Source organism: Triplophysa rosa, linkage group LG8 (genome assembly GCF_024868665.1).
Source record: "Triplophysa rosa linkage group LG8, Trosa_1v2, whole genome shotgun sequence".
NCBI classification, from domain to species: Eukaryota; Metazoa; Chordata; class Actinopteri; order Cypriniformes; family Nemacheilidae; genus Triplophysa; species Triplophysa rosa.
Window position 1 is genome coordinate 16,839,229 of NC_079897.1, and position 10,917 is coordinate 16,850,145.

Genomic DNA, 10,917 nt, shown 5'->3' on the forward strand with positions numbered 1-10,917 from the left:
CTAAACATATTTATGGTAGTATTATATGTTTCAAGAAGTGAGGATTTATGAGCACATCAATATTAGCGGACATGAAGCAATCACAGAATTATTGCAGGGTAATTTTGCTTTACAAGCAAATCTTGTTCTAGAAGTCTGTGTTCTGCTGAAATGTGAGTGGCACCGGGCTGGTTTAACAGTGCGTCTATTTCTGTGCCGGGGTGAAGGGCTTAGATTGTGGTTTGGCTATAGACTAGATTCCTCCATACCTGACACTATACTTCTTTGATTGGTTTTTCAGGGTGGTAACTGTATTTCACCATATTCCTCAACTTATACTGAATCACTGCTTTATTTGCGATGAATGGGGCATTTCCATCCCATGCCTCGGGCAATATATCAGCATGGAGCCATGCGGTAAAGGTTATACAATAGCATGCACAGTAACTTATTTTACTGCTTAAATAGATACTTTGTTAGCTGCAAATCTAACAGCATTCGGCAACATCAGTTAGTGCTGTATCAAATCACAATGGGGGTGGTTAAATTCCATCTGTTTTGCGAGTAACATTGAGATAAAGGTTAAAAAAATATTTAGGTCTCCTTGAAAAGAAGATAAATGGAGTCATAACACTGAATGGTATGTTGAGAGGGTGGGAAGAGATACATAATAAAGGGAAGCTACCAGAAAGATTTCAGATGCAACGCTGAAGGAACAGCATGTGTGTATCAATAGTGAGCGTGGTCCTGCTCCTGGCCATTCTGTGGATGATTGCAGTACGACTCTGTGGACATCAGACTGACACGCAAAGTCAAGAAGATGCCAAAGCAAGCAACAAACCAGAAAGTAAGTGGTAGATTTTGTTAGTTTAAATGAGAGATGCTGAGTTTTAACTCACAGTATAATTTTTTCCAATTAAGGTGTAACACTTACACAGAAACGATATAAGAATGTTAAAATCACGCAGGCCTACATTCACATGGTCCATAGGATGGAAAAATATCTTTAATATCTCAGTTATTTCTCATAGACATCAATGAGATTAAATAGAGTGCAAATAGAAACTATACTGTAAGTCTCTTGTGTCTCAGATATTTCTCCTGAGGAAAAGACAGAAATCTCACAAATGTGAATGCAGAAACGTCGTTTGGAAACCATGTCGCACTCTTCCGCAGGCAGGGGATGGGCGGGGCTGTGTGAACCGATCCGAACAGAAATTACAGACTGTGGTTGTAGCCTCTAGGCTGCTCAAGTAGCAGTGGTAGTAGAATTCATCCGGTTAAGAGTTGCACCACTAAAATAACTTTTGAGACATCATTTTAAGGTCGAAAAACGACAAAGGGTTGCTTTAAACGCCATTCCGCATTTTAGCTACAGCCTGACTTCCACGCTGCTGTTTCCTTAAATCCTTGTCACTTGGCTTAAATCCATGTCACCTGGAATCTGTATATATTATATTCAATTTCGTTTTGACACAGCAAGGTAAACAAATATTATACAATAACAACAGAGTGTTAATTATCAAATTAATTAAAATTATTAAATGGATGCCTCTATGTCGCGAAGTGCATGAAGCAGAACCCAGATGCAGACGGCTCTTTAACAAAACTCAATTATTAAAACAGAATGAAAACAAGACTGAACAGAAAAATCCCTCGAGGGGTAAAAGCATAGCATAGCATAGCATTCTCTTGCCAGAACAAGAGAAATAACTGCTAGGAAGGTGGGATCATGACATTCTAACTGGGTCAAAAGACCTCCCTACTACCACTAACACCACCATACACTTTTTTATTAAACACCTGTTAGCCATTTTTCAAATATTTTCTTCATTTTGATGAAAATAAATGCCCGTAGATATGAAATGTAAAAACGAAGAAGAGTGAGATTGGCAAAAGGGGGATTCGAACCTGCGTCAAATAGAGCCAAACTTATTAGTCATACATTTTTATCACCACACCACTGAAACCGGTGGTAAACTGGAGTCGTTTTTACTCAAGGTTTTTCTGGAGGAGGACCCATCCACATTTTTTGTGCTTCCAACGCCCATGGATCTCAACAATGTCAAACTGAGCTCAGACGTGCCAAGTCTGCAATGAAAAATGCATATTATTGAAGATTTTAATATAAACTTAAACATTTCTTCAGATTTACTGTTTTTGTTTGTTCTAAGCAATTTAGGGTGAAACATCAGAGACTATTATACTTAGTTGAAACACAAAAAGAACACCATCAAGAGCAACCTGATGAATACTACAGTTGCCCGCTTATTATATAAATAAATCACTGTGAAAAGCACATTTCTACAATCGCATTGCTAACCTAAAACCGTGATGCAGTAGTCAAACATAACAAATATTATTAACCAGAACAAAAAGACAAAATTACTAAATGCACTTTCAAATATAGGTTATACTTGTAGCCGACAATGTTGACTTCCAGAAAAGTAAAGACACCTATGCAAGAAATAAAATCAGCAGAAATCATAATAATTTTGATGATAATTGCAGCATTTTTATCAAACACCCGTGCTTTTACCATCTGTTTCTTTTTTCATCTCAGCTACTTTTTCCAAACTCCTGCAGTTCTTTTTAAAGCGTCTCCACAGTTCCCCCTCTCCATCTCTTCCTGGTCCTCCCTCTTTCCCTTTTCTGGGCAACATGCTGGATCTGACCCGAGACCATCTGCCCATCCACCTGACCGCACTGGCACAACGCTATGGAAACATTTATCGGCTTAACTGTGGCAGCACTAGTAATTCATTGTTTATCTCATTATTGATTGTGATATATTTATTAATAAATGAAAAACTAAATGACATACAATTGTTCAGTATACGGGCCCCATGTTAGTTTAAATGATGATTTGTTTGTTTTATGTTTTTTCAAAGCCATGGTGATATTAAACAGCAGTGAGCTCATCCGTGAGGCTCTGATTAAAAAATGGTCTGACTTTGCTGGAAGGCCTCATTCATATACAGGTCAGCGTCTTTCAACTTCAAGCACATGGGTCAGAAATAAACCATTTTTAAAAATTGCCAATATGAACCATAACTGTTTCTTGCATGCACTCTAGGTGATATAGTGTCAGGTGGAGGGCGAGCGATATCTTTAGGGGATTACAGTGAGGAATGGAAGGCTCATAGACGTGTGATCCATGGTGCTTTACAGCGCTGCACCTCAGATTCTCTGCACACTGTCATAGAGCAACAGGCACGCCGTCTCAGTCAGGTCCAGTATAAAGACATTCTGATGTTCTTTTTAATTAAGACATTTTTACTATTAAAACATTGAATTAGCTGGGACACACATTCTAGCACATGCCATTGTTTTGTGGGTTTTCATAACATAGCTGACAAAAACACCTGTTTACTTATTTAAGTATAAATAGACTACCCTGACCAAACTCAACCCTGTCTCTAAAATAATACATAATGCACTTTTGCTGAAAAAAGTCGTTGCTCTTCAAACAGGTATTGAGGGACTACAATGAAACTACAGTCGATCTATCTGAGGATTTCACTGTGGCTGCCAGCAATGTGATCACGACACTAACTTTTGGCAAATCTGTAAATTACATTTTGTGTGATTCTCCTTACTATACCTTACGAATTCTCCTACATTTATTACATTCTATCTTTAAAATCTCCCTGTCTTGGTACCTGTGACAGTATGACAAGAGCTCAGAAGAGCTACAGAATCTGCAGACCTGTCTCAATGAGATCGTGTCTCTGTGGGGTTCACCCTGGATCTCAGCGCTGGACTCCTTTCCTCTGCTCAGGGTAACACACACAAATCTTATCCCTGTGTTGGGTTTAATATGGTTCAAACAAAAATTTCCCCCTTATAGAAATTACCCAATCCACCCTTCTCCCGTCTCATGAAGGAGGTTGATAGACGCGATGAGCTGATAGGAAAACATATAGAAGAGTTCAAGGTAACTGAAAAGTAATAAAAAAAGCTCACTATAAAGCAAATATAACTTTCGAAAATGATACTGTGCGTTTGTGCTATGGGCAGAAAAGTGATTGTGAAGAAGGTGGCACTCTGACGTCCTCACTTCTACAATGTCAAGAAACGCCACAGGGGGCAGCAAAGAAGCAAATGGTGAGATGCAACAGAAACACATTTGTTAAACTACTAGACTATTTAAATGTATGTATCTACATTTACATGTTGTATCTACACTTATTTATAAGTATTATCTTGAAATAATAAGAAATACTGCAGCAAATTGTTTGTTAAAAATCTAAAAAGTATAACACCTCTTTTAGTGCTGGTTTCATGAGTCCTAGACTAAAATAAATGCTAGAGCTCCCTAAACGGAAAACAATCAGTCAAAAAACTACATAAGTACCATTGTTTTTTTCTTAAAATCCAAAAAAATCATGTTTTTTTGTGAGGCATGTGTGAAAACTACTTAAATGTCCTAATTTAACTAAGGACTAGTCTTGGCTTTATCTAATCCCTGTCCGGGAAACTGCCTCTTAGTGTTTTTGGACCTTATTCAGTAGGATTAAATAATGTTCAATTCATTACCATAAACCAGATAACATCAATAGAACCCAACCCAACAGAGATCCACAAAGAACTTAATGGTTTCTGTTAAAACCGATACAATTATAACCATTAAAGCCAATACAATTTCTGTGATGGTGATTATTATTGATTACTTTGTCATTCATTGTGTAGCACAAAAGAGACATTATAACATTCTCTTAGCTTATTATTCTCTTGGATTTTTTTAAACTTGATAAATAGCCTAATTCTGCATTTTATAGAATCAAAAATGTGTTTGAAAAAAAGTTAATAATCATCGGAAAATATTGATGTTGCCCATAAATAGACTCTGACAGATACCCATGTGCACATGACTACAGTGGACCTCCTGATTGGAGGAATAGAAACAGCAGCTGCTTTGCTCAACTGGACAGTGGCCTTTATTTTACACAGGCCTGAGGTACCAGCAGATTTTTCTTTCTAATAAATGACTTCTATTTGAAATCCCATTAACATACATATGTTTAACAAAAAACATAACTCACATTTCATTGTCTCCTCATGCAGGTTCAGAATAAAGTGTACGAGGAGCTGCGTGCTGTTCTGGGGGTCCGGTACCCTCAGTACAGTGATAGACACAGGCTGCCGTATCTGTGTGCGCTGATCAATGAGATGCTTAGACTGCGACCTGTAGCTCCTCTCGCCGTCCCACACCGAGCTGTCCGAAACAGCAGGTGAGCACCAACACTGAACTTACTGAAATATTCGGTTTACAGATTTACAAATGGACCATTATCAAAACTATCAGTTCTATATCTCAAAATTCAGTGATTTAAAATGCTCGAATATACATTCATTTGACATAATGTTTAAGTATAATTTAAATATTTGATTATCATGTAGAAATTGATTTATTTAAACTAATCCTGTAATAATGCAAAAACGAGTCATAAATGAGATTTCTGGACCCTGATAAACTGCCCACGTGTTTAGTATTGCAGGATACTTCATCCCCAAGAACACTATAATCATTCCTAATCTGTATGGTGCCCATCATGATCCAGAGATCTGGAAGGATCCGTACAGCTTCAGACCAGGTAAGAAATTTCACTTCTTCAATTTGCAGGTAAATACATAATGCAGTGCTCACTGACTGTGCCAGTCAATGTGATTTATTACAGAGCGCTTTTTGGAAGGTGGTGGAGGGTCAATCCGTGCCCTAATTCCATTTGGTGGGGGGGCACGTTTGTGTTTGGGAGAGGCGGTGGCCAAAATGGAGATGTTTCTCTTCACGGCTTACCTACTACGAGACTTTCAATTCCTGCCTGCCAGCAAAGAGGAGCCTTTGCCTGATCTTCGAGGCGTGGCCAGTGTGGTTCTTAAAGTAAAACCGTATACAGTTATAGCACGTTCAAGAGAACAGTAGCTTATTGTATCTGGAAGTGTTTTTCTTGACAACTCAATGTCGAAAACATTTATAAGGCATCTCTGGGTGCAACTGGGAAATAACTTTTTTAAGCCTATTTAACATTTTAACATTTATTTATTTAGCAAACATTGTTATCCACAGGGACTTAAATTAGTAAAAACAAGCCCAACGATCAGAGTAACGCGCTACATTTACTTCGTTACATTTACTTGAGTAACATTTTGGAAATATGTACTTTTTAAGTCAAATTAAAAGTGTGTACTTTTACTCTTACTTGAGTAAATTTCTAATAGAAAATCTGTACTTTTACTTCGTTACATAACTTACATTGCGTGACGTTCCTTCGTTCCTTCATTTTAAAATATGCTTTTTAAAACGCGTTGTTTATTTCAAGGTTGTCGTCTCTTTTTACGGGCATTCCCGAGTGATCGATTCTTTTGAGTCGATTCTTTTGAAAGCATTAATTGAACAATGGGCAAAACCATTTGAATAGGCTAATGAATCAGTTCAAATGATTTGTTCAGTTCGCAGCACGATCTGAATCATCTGAAGCAGGATTACTCACTCCTCGTAGCGCGAAATTTAAGAACATGCAGAACACAAAGAGCGTTGGATGAAGTGGATATTAATCTATAGCTATACAATCAAAACTGCAAATGTGTCATATTGTTTGCCAGCGATGATAAATGCCCGCCATATGCGCGCACCCGCGCGACCTGTTCGTCAGACACAGCAACATGCGCGTTACCTGTCAGACACAGAGACGTGGGCTTGCAGAAATATGAATAATTTGAAGAACAGAAGGAAGAAAACTTGTTGATGGGCGTGTGGTTCACTGTTTACTGTTTGTTTACAAGTAAGAGCGTTTCACAACACACACGTGACACAACACGAGAAAACATGAGCTTTGTTCAAAAATGTGTATTTCATTTAAGAGAGCACTGCAGATGTTCGAGATCATCTTAGGAGTTTAGTTCATGCTTTGGTTTGACATGGTCTATTATTCTAAATAAGTTGTATAAACTACATTGACATCAGGACTAGATGAAATTTACAGAAATGCTTGTCTCTTCTGTGTTTGTCTATTCTTTAGTCTCTCTAGTATATTGCAAAGATATCTGCTTATGATAATTAAAAATATTGATTAAAATGTAATATTAAAATATTGGCGTTAATATTAATTTAATGTAGTAGGCCTATATAATCATATACAAAGTAACTAAGTAACTACTACTTGAGTAGTTTTTTCATTGCATACTTTTTTACTTTTACTCAAGTAAATTTTAAAATAGTGACTTTTACTTTTACTTGAGTAACAATTTCTCAAGTTACTTGTACTTTTACTTGAGTAAAGATTTTGGCTACTCTACCCACCTCTGCCAACGATATTAGCAAACTTGAAAAAGTTCAAAGCCACACAGATTTATACAAAATACCATACCATACCACACCATACTATGTACTAACATAAACAGTAGCTAATTTAATAGATAATATAACATATTATTATAGTAATATACTATACTATAGTATTATACTGTAGTATTAGTAAATGCATATAGCTTATTAGTGGTATACTATAGATTTCTATATTGAGGTTGTATTGTATGTCTATATTAAGATTTAAAACTACTAATGCATTTTTCTGGAGTTTACTATATTGTACAGGTACAGGTATACATATACTATGCTATGGTATACTTGTTATATGAGGTTTTGTTTTATATTGTATGCTATTGTATGTGTTTCTTATTAAAAAAATAAAAAGAAAGAAAGTCCTAAATTAATCTACAATTCAGTTTTTAAAAATGCTGATAATGTTGATTCAAAGTTTGCTACACTAATGTTTCCTTACATGCAAAGGAATCACTGAATATATATAGTACACAAACTATAAAATAATGTGATGAAATGGTTTTAAATATGAATTCGTAAACGTAGAAAAATATAAGACACAAGGATTATATACGTGTCATAACAGCAACCTAGTTCCTGCTTATCTGACAGAGGTTTTTCATAAAATATATGTTTATATTCTGTAACAGTTTGTGAGTTTTATGCTTGAGAGAATTGAACAGATTTAACTGGTTGCTCATCCAATAGCATCTTCTCATCTGCAGTGTGAATACGGGTGTTGTGACGCTGTTATACACTAGGGGGCAACACAAAATCAAGTAAAACACTACACAGACACACACTTCCTGCTCGGTGTGTGTTGGTAAACACTGACCACATGCTCTCCGCGATCTCTCTTTTTTGTTGTGAAAGAGAAGACAACGACAACGACTTTGTTTAATAGCCAGTCTCAGTTTAACAGCTTAACTTTTTAGCAATTTCCACGATGTCTCTGCGGTTGCACGGTGGGAAATGAAAGGTTTTCTTGGTGAGGTAGGGTGTGATTTTTTTCAGTTTTAGTACGTTTTATTTCACATTTTTTAGACATTGGTAATAACTGCGTGATCTAGTAAGTGTACAGTACTTGTCGTCACAGTGTAAACTACGCGGTGCATGCTGCATTTTCGCATGGTAGATGCATTGTCGCAGTGTCAAACAAACAATTACCGTTTAGTGATGTAAAAAATATTATCAGTTAACGTTAGCTTATTATTACTGTTGTAAATCTTCCAGAATTCTTACTTCGTTATTTTTCATTTATTTTTGTGTTTTAACGTTATATTTTTTGTGTTTGTAATGCAGCACACAATTTTAACGGTGTTTTGTGTTTTATGTGTTTGTAGGGCCCTGATGGATTTTATAAAAGCATTAATTCCAGCTATTACAAATATTGTTTTGTCTGTGTCAGCATTGCATGCTGCTCATCACCTATTCAAGGTAAATTGACATAAATATCCTTAAATGCAATAAATGTATGTGTGTAGATGCCATTAACTTGCTCTTTTAAACTCTCTTTGATGTAAATTAAGAAACCGGGTCACATCTTCCTCTGTCCACAGGACCACAGAGCATCAGCGCTGGGCTTCCTCCTGATTGGCTGCTCCTCTTTCCTCTCAGTCCTTTCTCCCACTAGCCAACCAATCATATCACTCCAGAAGGATTTAGAATGGGCAGGTGAAACACTTGGACCGGCACTGTCTACTTTTGACTTCCTGTGGCTCAGTGAGGACCACTTCACTGCCCGGATCCTCCTGATTGGCTCCACCCTTCTCCTAATGCTCTCTAATTGGCTGTCACCAGACGGGTTGATGTTTATGTCATGCTGCCTGGCCTTTTCCTCCCTGTCCTGTTCGCTCACAGTGTGTGCGTTTGCTGAAAATGCAGCAGGGGCAGTGGGCATTATAGCCCTCAGTCTGTCTTTATTCGTGTCTCAGAGGAGCCGAATGGGCTCTTTGGGTTCTCTTATATCTCCTGAGGTCACAGTAGGACTCCTCGGCTGGGCCCTTAAAGTCATCATGGCATTAGGTTGCTGGACCACCAGGAAGGCGCTTAATAAATTCCTTTTGGATTTAAAAGGTTGGGACTGAACCTGGTCAGTTTTTATAGGGGTGTGAACTTATGGAAAACATCAGATGTATTTTTATAGATAACAAAGTACCACAAACTGCTACTTCTTTCATCTCAGGCTGTTAGCAGTAGCACTTATACATACTGTTTGCTTATTTAAGCTTATATAATGACTTATCTAATTTAAGTTGTGGAATATAACCCATACATGTAATCAAGATTGTCAGGATACTTGAGTGAGTTTGAATAACAGTTGGACGTAAACCGTGCAGGACAGCGGCACTTCAGGACCATATTAAATGTCCCTGGTGTACAATGTATTGAAACTGGAGATTAACAACTGTAATTATATGAGGTTGGTTATATAGGATGTATAACAAAGCTGTTCCATACAATTACATTGAGGCCTTGTAAAATCCTAGTGCGATGAAAAAAATATGCATCACCAACAATGGGTTCTTTATGAAGAAAGAATGAGACTCTATGGGTCTAAACATACAAAGCATTGTCTTCTGTCCAGAGAACATATGCAGAAGTGTGTCACTGTATGGAAGTCCAACAAACATTAACAATTAATCTGACTTTTTCTCATGAATTAGCAGCTTCGGAAAATACCGTAAGCCTATCATGTCAAATAACATTTAAAGCTTAATATATTTTTTATACAAATCACTGAAAATAAACTGCTTCTGAGAAGGAATTTTGATTGTATAACTAATAATTTTGTACGTGTTCTGCATCTGTTCATCCATATAAAATTAGCTATAAACTATATAGAGTTGGTCCAAAAATGAAAACTGTCTCACGATTTACTCACCTTCATACCATCCCAGATCTAAAGGACTTCGACTTGGCTGAAAAAATATCTGTCACTTTCTGTACATATGGAGATCCCAAAATGTTGAAGACCGAAAAAGAACATCCATCCATTATAAAGGTTATATGACTCCAGTTAGTTCAGAAATGACTTCTGAAGAGAAATGTTAGGTGTGTGAGAGAAAACTATATATGTATTTTGAACTTATTTAGCTATAAGCATAAAGTGATATTTGTGTTCAGTTCAGATGAAAAATGAGTCATATACCATGACATGGGCTGAGTAAAATGTTCAATTTTTAAGTGAACTGCTCCTTTAACGGTCAGCATGGTCTGAGCATATGGCATGTGGTTTTCTATTTGTCCTCCATGTAAATATGAACAGTATGATATGTAGCAACACAATAAATCCTTCTCAGAACATCATGGTGCTACGTTTTTGTGACTTAAAATAAAGTTTAAATTATTTCTTTACTATGTGCTTTAAAATGTTAAATGAAAATCATTTACTCACGTCATTCTAAACATGTATGACTTTCTTACTTCTGCTAAACACAAAAGAAGATATACGTTAAAGAATGTTGGTCAAATTTCATTGACTTCAATTTTATGGACATTTCTCTAAATATCGTCTTTTGTGTTCCACATCAGAATGAGTCATATACCGTATTTGAATGACACGAGGCTGAATTAATGATGACAGAATTTTCTTTTTCGGGTGAACTATTCCT

At 36.7% G+C, this 10,917-nt stretch overlaps 1 protein-coding gene and 1 long non-coding RNA gene across 3 annotated transcripts; both read left to right on the forward strand.

Moving 5' to 3' along the window:
* Positions 1-521: 521 nt before the first annotated feature.
* LOC130558128 (steroid 21-hydroxylase) lies at positions 522-6,068 on the forward strand. Of its 2 annotated transcripts, XM_057340381.1 has the most exons (13): positions 522-619; positions 716-826; positions 2,543-2,734; positions 2,871-2,960; positions 3,056-3,210; positions 3,453-3,548; positions 3,651-3,761; positions 3,830-3,916; positions 4,000-4,086; positions 4,826-4,939; positions 5,047-5,213; positions 5,473-5,576; positions 5,661-6,068. In XM_057340381.1, the coding sequence occupies exons 2-13, from the start codon at positions 748-750 to the stop codon at positions 5,903-5,905; spliced, it is 1,527 nt and encodes a 508-aa protein (XP_057196364.1). In that variant the 5' UTR covers positions 522-619; positions 716-747; the 3' UTR covers positions 5,906-6,068. The 2 variants fall into 2 exon arrangements, with proteins under 2 accessions (XP_057196364.1, XP_057196363.1); XM_057340380.1 differs by having other exon boundaries at positions 542-826.
* A 1,961-nt stretch (positions 6,069-8,029) lies between these two features.
* LOC130558140 (uncharacterized) lies at positions 8,030-10,602 on the forward strand. Its single transcript, XR_008963398.1, has 3 exons — positions 8,030-8,296; positions 8,647-8,740; positions 8,863-10,602. It is a non-coding gene; the product is annotated as an uncharacterized LOC130558140 (long non-coding RNA).
* The last annotated feature ends 315 nt before the right edge of the window (positions 10,603-10,917 follow it).